Source organism: Belonocnema kinseyi, chromosome 9, assembly GCF_010883055.1.
Source record: "Belonocnema kinseyi isolate 2016_QV_RU_SX_M_011 chromosome 9, B_treatae_v1, whole genome shotgun sequence".
NCBI classification, from domain to species: Eukaryota; Metazoa; Arthropoda; class Insecta; order Hymenoptera; family Cynipidae; genus Belonocnema; species Belonocnema kinseyi.
Window position 1 is genome coordinate 35,341,042 of NC_046665.1, and position 10,924 is coordinate 35,351,965.

General features: G+C 34.3%; 2 protein-coding genes across 3 annotated transcripts in view; one reads left to right on the forward strand and one right to left on the reverse strand.

Moving 5' to 3' along the window:
• The first annotated feature begins 3,928 nt into the window (after positions 1 to 3,928).
• LOC117180285 (ubiquitin-conjugating enzyme E2 G2) lies at positions 3,929 to 5,231 on the forward strand. Its single transcript, XM_033372697.1, has 2 exons — positions 3,929 to 4,111; positions 4,373 to 5,231. The coding sequence occupies exon 2, from the start codon at positions 4,434 to 4,436 to the stop codon at positions 4,935 to 4,937; it is 504 nt and encodes a 167-aa protein (XP_033228588.1). The 5' UTR covers positions 3,929 to 4,111; positions 4,373 to 4,433; the 3' UTR covers positions 4,938 to 5,231.
• Positions 5,232 to 5,832: 601 nt separating this feature from the next.
• LOC117180282 (endoplasmic reticulum chaperone BiP) overlaps positions 5,833 to 10,924 on the reverse strand; it is a 26,857-nt gene continuing 21,765 nt past the window's right edge. For both annotated transcript variants that reach the window (XM_033372688.1, XM_033372685.1), the window contains 3 exons: positions 8,609 to 9,029; positions 7,571 to 8,340; positions 5,833 to 7,471 (listed from right to left, as the gene is read on the reverse strand). In XM_033372688.1, coding sequence (XP_033228579.1) covers positions 6,820 to 7,471; positions 7,571 to 8,340; positions 8,609 to 9,029 — 1,843 coding nt within the window. In that variant the 3' untranslated portion in view covers positions 5,833 to 6,819. The remainder of the gene's footprint in view (positions 7,472 to 7,570; positions 8,341 to 8,608; positions 9,030 to 10,924) is intronic.

The window sequence follows — 10,924 nt, forward strand, 5'->3', positions numbered from 1 at the left end:
CGGCTTGATTTGAATATTCGGTTTTTATTTTCTTATCAGTTCTGATCCTCAAGTTTTAATTTCAATTTAGCGCTTTTAGAATTTTTAAATATTACCGGTAACTTAAGTCCCTATTTGACTTGAGCATGTATGCTTAAAGCCGCTAGATGGCGTATGAATTTACTAAGTAGGCTTTAGCCTTACGTCACAATACCAATTAAAAGGTATCTTTATAACTATATTAAATTGAGTTGCTGTTTCCGTGATTTACATTTTTTTCGTTTTTCGAAAATTATGCTGCTAACTTTTAGATGTTGGACTTTGATGAGAATTTATAGTTAAATATAATTTTAATTTCGTTTTCCCCTCTACAATATTCGTAATTAATCAATTTATTTACAATATTAAAAGTTTAATTTATCATACAATTACTCTTTATTCATAAAATATTTCTAGATCATATAAATTTACTTTTAAACTACTAATTATTGATTAATGTTATTGACATTATTGTAGTCATCACTGATAAATGTTTACTTATATTTGTTTATTTCTTTTTTTCAGGAACCTTTCCCCATTCATCTTGCCTTAAGTTGTAAAATTTTAAATAATAAATGCAGAGCGACCGGCAAGCACTCGTCCACAGTCCACAAACGACAAGCAGAGGTTATGTACTTAGATAAGACATATCACAGCCATCGAAATATTCTTAAGTTCCAAATCGACGTAATTTACATAATGTAGAAAACTTTAGACGTAAATTACGTAGTAAATTACTATAGAAATCCACGTAAATTACCTGGAGTAAATCACGTACCCAAGACTGCGTAAATGGGACCCAGACGTTACATTCTGCGGTCCCCGTTTCCTTCACAAATATAACCTCTAAAACTTGTTACCCATTCCAAACACGCGTCTGTTGAATCTCGCGCTTCGCGCTCGATAATGGGTTACCTCGCGCTTGGCGCTCGGATATTTATTCTTTTCATTTGGAATGCTTAAATAAAACTTTATCAAAAGGATCTCCTTTAGATGGGAGTATTTATATATGCTTCTTCATATTGTTCATATTATAACATAGTCTTCATATTAAGTTTCTCAAAGCTCTGTAGGCTTTGAGGTACAGATTCTCATCGAGACACTCGCGCTGCGCGCTTGAATTTCAGCAGACATTTGTAAACAGTTTTTTTTTAATCTTTTTTTTCGGAACTTTCGTCGGCTTTCCACACGTTTTTTTATTTTCAATGTTATTTTTCACGAATAAAACAAAAAAGACGCGTCCTAATACGAAGTGATTCTTAACGAATTTGTAGAACTTTTTTGGGATTACAATTTTTATTAATTCATCTTTTTTCGTAACCTACATAGTTTGAGCACAAAATAGAATTTTCCATTGTTTTTTGTGTAATCAAAATTAGAATTTTCGAATTTCCAAGAAAACGAAACAATTTGTTATGACAGTCTTGTAGGGATTTTAAAAAGCAATGTTTTTCTTTTCTTGACTTTTTCATATCGTGCGTTGTTTGGCTTAAAATTAATTTATGGTAGCCCGGAGCGTTTTTGTATTTCCTCTATTCCATTTTAATTGACATTATTTTTTAATTAAAAATATTAGCATTAGAAAAATAAATACTGCGAATGCCCGTACCAGAAGTTCAAAAAAGTGAGGTTATGCACAGTTATACACGTCCGTCACCTTGTCACGTAATTTAATAGGTATTTTACATGTTTTCTAATTCAAATACTTAAGGTTGTATGTAAAAAAATCAATCTCCGGTCGAATTTTTTGAAAAAAGAGCTATATTTAAATGAAATAATCATTTATATGCTAAATTAATTTCGAATTTTTTAGCCATACCGATGCGGAGATAATTAATGTTAAATTTGACTACTTTAGCATGTAGTTCATGAACAGTGCATAGGCAATCTTCACATTTTAATTTATAGTAATTAAACGTAGTGCTAGAGAAATTTTAAAAATGTCGGTATTAGTGCTGCTTGAAAATACAAATTAAAAAATATATATCAAGTTTTTCCACCATGTAGTTTCATAGATAATTCAATGAAAAGCATTGAAATTTTAGTCACTTTCAAACTGATAAACATAACAGTATCGCATAGCAGCAACACTGTTCCCTCTCTCCAGCTTATCTGCTGCACCAAGCTATTCAATCGCGCATGATAGTTAATCAGCCATGGTTAGGTTTTAATTGCGACGTTGCACGATCTACGAATCTGCTGCTGGCACAGTAGTGGTAACTATACGTTTACGCACTTCCCGTTCCGTGAATTTTTTTCAGTGTAGTATGGCTTGACGGCGCCCCACGGAACTCTACTATTTGTACGGGGGTGGGATTTACAAACAACCTTAAGGGCATGTGACACAGTTAAATACCTATATTACCGACTTCACTTTATCAGTTCACTGAAATTTGTTTTGAACCTAAGAACTTTTTTCGTAAATAAAATATCGAGCTGAAACTTTGAAAAATGTATTAGAGTACAATAAAGTACGTTTGGGTACTGCATTTTGATAGGAACTTCACTGAAAATTATTGCATCTTTTTTCTGAATCTCGACATTTTTTGAACGTTCGAACTTTTTTTATACATAAAATATCGGTCTCAAACTTTGAAAAATGCAAGAGCCGAAAGAAAACTACGTTTCCCTACCGAAAGAAATCTGTGAGTTTTCTTTAGCGAAATAGCCTGGCCCATTTGAGTCTATAAACAGAGTCGATTTGAAACAAAATAGTCTCTGAGATAGTTTGAGAGTTATTTGCAGTAGTTGGTCGTGGCTAATCCGCTCACTTTTTTTAAATTTCTCTTCAAATTATTAACACTTTTTTTTTAATTGATGAATTTTCTCATTATACTTATTTATAATTATAACTTATATACTAATATACAATTTTCTAGTTGAATTCAAAAATGTTATCTTTTTTTGCGTATCTCATTCCATTTACGAGAAACGTTGTATTAATTCCAATTTTAAGCATTTAAAAAAAAAGTTAGATGTCTGAAATCATCGAAACCCGTAGATTCCGAATTATTATGTTTTAGGCTGTTAACTATGAAATTAAAAAAATCTACTTCTCTCTGCTTGTTATTTATGGTCGAATACTTATTTCAATTTCAGACTCTCTGCTTGTTATTCATGATCGTATTGCTATTTCGATTCCGGAAAGAACATTTTAAAGCCTTTAAAACATTGAAAAGAACTACCTGGACCTTAAAACATATCTACCTGAGTGCCTGTGGAGAATTTCTCTGAGCTTCCTTGACCTAAAGAATTTTTAGTCTATACTCAAAGATTCTTTTCGGTAGGGTTAAGTACAAAGCTTAATAATAAAAGATGTAAAAAAATATTTCAACTATCAATTCCATCGGCATCGGCCGGTAACGTTGTATACGAAAATACGAACCCTGGCGACCACTAGACGATAATGCACATGTGCACTATTTTGAGGTTAAGTCGTTTTTCATCTCTGCCTTTTCGATAATCTGAAAATTATTTATGAAATAAACTTTTTTGAGTGCCTCCAAACAAGGTTAGTTCAGGGAGATTAGTTACTATGTTTATTTGTAAGTCCAAAGTTTTCGGCCAAAAATATTTTGTAGTTTGGAAGTAACGCTCGGGTGAATTGTGACACACATGACCTCGAAATATACACGCACGTTGTTAGCAATATCAAAAATTTTTTGATAAAAAAATACACAAAAAAAGTGTGTGGGGACGTCCATTAGCATGTTCGCTATCATTTCCCAAAATTTTAAGACAAAATACTTATTATTCTAGAATACTTAGGTATTTGAAGTAAAAAAAAACCTCCAGTTACTCGTATCTGCACACCCCTGTTACCTGCTAGCAGAGGTATGAAAAGTCCTTTATTCTTACTCCGTGCTTAACACGCATGCGCGAAAATTGTGTCAACACTGGATGACCATCATTTTTCATTTCAGCGTGGAAAGGCACTTTTATGTCAAAAGTCAAACGTGAAGTTATTTTTATTTTAAGTGATAATTAATATAAACCAAAGACGTACATTTGATTTTTTAAAACTATACTTTATGTTACAATGTCATTTTGAATTGAAATACAGATTCTTCGTGGTAAAAATCACTTAAGAAAGGTAAATTCAAGAAATAATAGAATTTGTCTAGATCAAGAGGAAGAATCAATGCAAAATGATAATACATTATTGTTGCTGTATTATTTATATTGACGCACTGACTAGTAATACGGAATTTTTCGTAAGACTAACCGATCATGTTTAACCCTAGGACTGGTATTAAGTACATGTCCATAACGTTAGTTTTAATGTAAATTCCGTAATAGTAGATAATTCGTTATATTTATACCATTTATACAATAGAGTATTACATTCTTTTAGGTCTTACTTGAATGTATCTGAGAAAAAACGTAGATTGTATATAATTCCTGGAATAATTGCGATGGCAGGCTCAGCACTAAGGCGATTGATGGCTGAGTATAAACAACTAACCTTAAATCCCCCAGAAGGAATTATCGCAGGGCCAATAAACGAAGAAAACTTTTTTGAATGGGAGGCTTTAATTACCGGGCCAGAGGGAACTTGCTTCGAAGGAGGAGTCTTTCCAGCGAAACTTATATTTCCTCCAGACTATCCTCTGAGTCCTCCGAAGATGCAGTTCACTTGCGAAATGTTTCATCCAAATATTTACGCGGATGGCAGAGTTTGTATCAGTATTCTACATGCACCTGGGGATGATCCCATGGGGTACGAAAGCAGTGCAGAGAGATGGAGTCCGGTGCAGAGTGTTGAAAAAATTCTATTGAGCGTTGTAAGTATGTTGGCTGAGCCAAACGATGAAAGCGGGGCGAACGTCGATGCCGCAAAAATGTGGAGAGAGGATCGTGTTGAATTTGAGAGAATTGCGCAGAAACTAGTTCGAAAAACTCTAGGCATTACGTCGTAAGTGTTTTTTTCTAAAAAATTCTTTGAAAAGTTGTGGCTATTTTAATATTATTGTATTTAAAGCGTACTGTAAATAGGTTTCATATGCTCCATTTATTAATTTAGAAAATAATGTATTGCGGAGTATATTATTTTGAATCATGAATTGACAGGTTTGATGATTGTAGTAGTTATTAGTCGTGACGTATAATATTTTGTTTTCGACGCTACGATGAAAACTTTGCATTTTTGATTGTGATTGCTGATATTTGAGATATGTACTGCAACAGTAATAAATTGGGTTGAAGAAAGGAGATATAACGTATCTTTTAAACATTGCCAGCAAGATATTTTTAAGTTTTCTGTTTGGCGCAACAAATGTTTGGTGTAGAATTCCTCGTTTTATAATTGATTCAAGTAGAGAGTATTTAAAATGAAAATGATACAAAATGATTAAAAATGGCTTCTTTAGAATAACTTATTGTAGACTTTTTTTTACGTTATCGAGCTTAACTTTTTTATTTAATTGAGTGTAATTTTCAAAATATTTTTCGTATAGAATATCATTTTGTAGATTCATATGGTATTTCACGCAATTGTGCAGAATTTAATTAAAAGTAATTACAAGTTTAAAGAGTATAAAATATATGCAAATATGTAATTACTAATTTTGATTACGTTTGAAGAAGTGTTATACCGCGTAAGTTTTTATTCGACTGAAAATCTGTATGTATGCGCATACTCGCTTCAGTAATATATTTCAAAACTATGTGAGTTCAACATTTTATAACGAAATTCTCAAATATAGAAATAATCTTTCGCAAGCAATCTTTCCTCAAATACAAAGTGGGTAAACTCCCAAATTCAATAAGAAAAATATTTCGAAAGAAAAAAGATCAAACATAGACGTTGCAAAATTTACAAGTCGAAGATAATTTTATTGAGGATCAACATTGAAGTTACAGGAGGAATCATCTCTCATTAAATACATTTCGTAAGGATAATTTGCAACCAGTAAGTTTTCTGACACAGTTGTCATCTTCTGATTGTACTTAAAAACACTATGTACAAGGCCTTAAATCCCTACTTATAGTATTCTGCGAAGGAAGAAGACAAAACGAAAGCACTTCGGTATACATCAACAACTCAACATTTGAAATGCCAGAGATCGCAGACTTTCTCGATTAAGTATTTTTGGTTTAAACCCTTTACTTTTGCATGTTTAGTAGAGGAATCAGACAACTGCGATATAATGAAAAATTGTTTATTCCTTGACATTGATACATGACTCACTCACACTCGCACATGAAACTCTAAAAGATATAAGTATTGTACATAGTACGAAAATCCATTGAGAGAACGTTTTCGAATACTGGACGTACTCAAAACGCCGCTCGCTCACACGCTTCAACACAGACGCACACCTCGATTCACGCAGATCTACGCGATGCTTATAGTATCGAGTTACACGTAATAAACATACGAAACAATAAAAATAAATATTAACGAAATTGTGGAGTCTTATTCAAAGGAAAGAGTCCCTCGGCGACGTCTCACGTCCCGAAGACATATTACACGGGGCTCTGGGCTTTCGTGTCTTGCAGGAGCAGTGAAATACATCAGATGTTCTTCGCAGCAAATACAATATAGAGTAATACACTGGAGAGATCATCACAGCCGTAATAACGGATCTTTTGTGATGCGTCGATGCCCCTAACGTCCGTCGAGCGCTCGTGGATTCCTCGGGAACCCGGAAGTCCACCAGTGGGCATTTTGGCCTGCTAAAGTGCCGAGCGCAACGCGGATGGTGTAAAATCACGTATTAGTCTTTAAAGCATTTGCATGAGGGAAGCTGATTTCAGTCTAGATGTATGCGCGAATTAAAGTTCGTAATCCGCCTGGGATTATAATTCGTCCTTCAGGTCCTCCTCCTCTCCACCGGTGGGTGGGACTCCTCCAGCTCCCTGGTACAATTTCGCAATGATTGGTTGGGCAATATCGGAAAGTTCCTTCTTCTGCTTCTTGTACTCCTCGGGATCCGTGTCCTGGTTCTCCTCGAGCCACTTGATCTTCTCGTCGATGACTTCCTCCAATTTGGTCTTGTCAGAGTCACTGAGCTTTGCTCCGAGCTTGTCCTTATCGGCAAGTTGGTTCTTCAGCGAGTAGGCGTATGATTCAAGGTCGTTGCGAGCCTCGACGCGTTCCTTCAACTTCTTATCTTCCTCAGAGAATTTCTCAGCCTCCTTGATCATCCTCTCGATATCATCGGGCGTCAGTCTGTTCTGGTCGTTGGTGATGACGATCTTCTCGCGGTTACCAGTTCCCTTGTCCTCGGCAGATACCTGAAGGATACCATTGGCGTCGATCTCGAAAGTTACTTCAATTTGAGGGATTCCTCGCTGCGCAGGTGGGATTCCAGTAAGATCGAACTTTCCGAGGAGGTGGTTATCTTTCGTCATTGGCCGTTCTCCTTCGTAGACTTGGATGGTTACTGTGTGCTGATTGTCAGAGGCCGTGGAGAAGATCTGGGATTTCTTCGTTGGAATGACAGTGTTTCTGAAAAAAAATAATTAAGTTAGTTTATTTTCAATAGTGAATTCGGAACCCACAGTTCATGGGAAGCAGAACAGAAGAGTAATAGAAAACAATAATTACCTTGGGATGAGCTTGGTCATGACTCCACCGACGGTTTCGATACCAAGAGTGAGAGGATTGACGTCCAAAAGAACGATTGCGTCCGTGTCTTGTTCACCAGAGAGAACTCCAGCTTGAACAGCAGCTCCGTAAGCAACAGCCTCATCAGGATTGATACCTCGGGATGCTTCCTTTCCACCAAAGAATTCTTTGACGAGTTGTTGAACTTTGGGAATCCTAGTCGATCCTCCAACGAGTACAATTTCGTGCACGTCCTTTTTGCTCATGTCGGCGTCTTCCAAAACTTTCTGTACGGGCTTCATGGTGCTTCTGAACAGGTCCATGTTCAACTCCTCGAACTTGGCTCTCGTGAGGGTTTCGGAAAAGTCCTCGCCTTCGAAGAACGATTCGATTTCGATCCTGACCTGGTGACTAGCACTGAGCGCCCTCTTCGCCTTCTCGACCTCACGACGCAATTTCTGCACGGCCCTGTTGTCCTTTCTGATATCCTTGCCCTTCTTCTTCTTGTAGAGCTTGATGAAGTGGTCCATTACTCTCTGATCAAAATCCTCTCCGCCCAAGTGAGTGTCACCGTTAGTCGCAACGACCTCGAAAACTCCGTTATCGATGGTGAGCAGACTCACATCGAAGGTTCCACCACCCAAATCGAAGACCAACACGTTCTTTTCTCCGTCCTTCTTGTCCAAACCATAAGCAATAGCTGCGGCGGTTGGCTCGTTAATGATTCTCATTACGTTCAAACCAGCGATCGTTCCAGCGTCTTTGGTGGCCTGAAATTAAACACGACGCCGTTAATTTTTTTTCGATTTATTTTACAACACTTTACAATACAAAATATAATGTATAATTACGAACAGAGTCACCGTCGATTGTCCAATTACAATACATCATGTGTTGTAAAATGACAGTGCGTTCTGGTAAGAAACTTATATTGTTGTATTGAATGTGCACAGCAAAAATTGTTTACAGCTAAGATGTAGACAATAATCGTGCAATTCATAGAATAAGGCATAGTAGAGAATTATGAAAAATACATACTTGTCTTTGAGCGTCATTGAAATAAGCAGGGACAGTAACTACGGCATTTGTGACTTTCTTGCCCAGGTAGGCTTCTGCGGTTTCCTTCATTTTCTGGAGAACCATAGCTGAGATTTCTTCAGGGGCAAAGACCTTCTCACCCTGTTGAGTCTGGACCTTGATGTGAGGTTTGCTGTTCTTTTCGATAACCTTGAATGGCAAGAATTTGACATCATGTTGGACGGTACTGTCTGACCACTCACGGCCGATAAGACGTTTGGCGTCGAAAACGGTGTTTTCAGGATTTGTTGTCAGCTGATTCTTGGCAGCATCTCCAATCAAACGTTCACCGTCTGCCGTGAATGCCACGTACGAAGGAGTGATACGGTTTCCTTGGTCGTTCGCTATGATTTCAACTCGGCCGTTCTTGTAAACTCCAACACTGAAACAAAATGGTATTTTTTAAATATGTTGTACAATATAAATTCAAATTAAGATTCTATCTTTTTTGACAATTAGGTATTTTCACTTCAATCAACAGCTAACTTCACTTCGCAGATTGCTGAGGGGAAACAAGGGACCAAATGGATGGGGTTCAGTTCATCTTTGCCCTATTTATCTAATATCTGCGTAAAAGCTCATTTTTTATACATAAGTGTATTTGAAAAATAGTTTTTATTTTTAATTACTATTTAATGAAATAAAAAAAGATAATAATTATTATTAATTACAAAGATATTACAGAACTAAAGGTTCGTTCAATGCATTTAATAAATTGTTTTCCCCTCAGCTTTTAACAAAGTGAAGTTAGCTGATGGCTGAACAATATTTTTATTGTTCAGGTTATATCAGCGGTTGAATATAAATTATTTTCTAGCCCAGACATATTCAGGAATTACAGTGTTTCATATGCAAATTAAAAAATTTCAAATATATTAATTTATTTCAAACAAACAAAAAAAGTTTTTTCTACTTTAAAAGATAACTCGTTAACAAAATACTGGAATTTTCAAGAAAATAATTGATTTTTAACATAATAGTTGAATATTCAACCTAAAAAGACAAATTGCCAACGAAAAAGTGTCATAGTTTGTTTTGATAAAAAAGAAAGAAATTTATACAACAAAGGAAAAGAATTTTAAAACCAAAAAGGCGAATTTCCAATAAAAAAAGATTTTTCTCTCAAAAAATAAATCAAAGTTTATCCAAATTATTGAACCTCAAAACCAGAAGACAAATTTTTAAAAATAAAAATTCAATTTTCAAACGAAAAATATGACTGGTCTACAAAAAATTAATTTTCCACGAAACTGATGCATTTTGACGCAAAAAAAGGAAATTTCAAACTAAAAAATTTTTTAAAAAAACGCGAATTTTTAACTACAAAATATCTATCTTAAAAAATAGAAAAGTTCCATTTTCTGTTAAAAAAATGAATTCTAAAAAAAATAAGTATTTTCCACTAAAAAATAAAAAAACTTCACAATGTAGTTTAACTTTGACTCAAGTAGTTTAATTTTCAATTAAAAAAGGTTAATTTTCAACAAGATAATTAAACTTTTAACCAACGAGATAACTTTTCAGCTTAAAATATAAAGATTTAACAAAAAGAAGTGATTTCTTAACAAAACTATTCAGCCTGATGTTTAAAAAAAATTATTTGAATTATCAAGCAAAGAAGAACGATTTTCAACCAAAAAGTTGCATTTTCATACAAAAAATTAATTTTCTTCTATAAAAAAGATGAAGTTTTAAATCAAAAATAATTTTCAAAAAATAGTTCAATTTTCTGTTGAAAAAGATTTTTAGTCGAGTTTTCACGATCAAACTATGAATTTTCTAACAAGAGATAATTTTCTACCAAAAAAGTTGACTTTTCATCCAAAAAATATTCCAGTTAACTCAGTATAACATCAAAAATTGAATTTTTGTAACAAAAAAATAAGTTTCTAAGAAAAAAATTGATTTTTCAATCCAAAAAGACGAATTATATCAACCAAAAAGGTTGAATTTTTGACAAAACAGTTGTATTTTCTACCAAGTAGTTGCAGTTTTATAAAAAAAAAAAAAGATAAATTTTATACTAAAACAGATGAATTTGTAATAAAAAACGAATTTTTTTTTTAAGTGGAACATTCATCCAGAAAATATTTCAGTTCATTTTTCAATAAAACATCAATTTTAAGCAAGAATTAAATTTTCTACGGAATCGTTAAGTTTTCAAGAAAATAGTATAATAGCTTCATTTCTAACCAAACAGTTGCATCTTTTTGAAAAAAAGATGTAATTTCTGTTAAGGATCTACTCGACACTCTACTCCTAGTAGAACTGTGATAA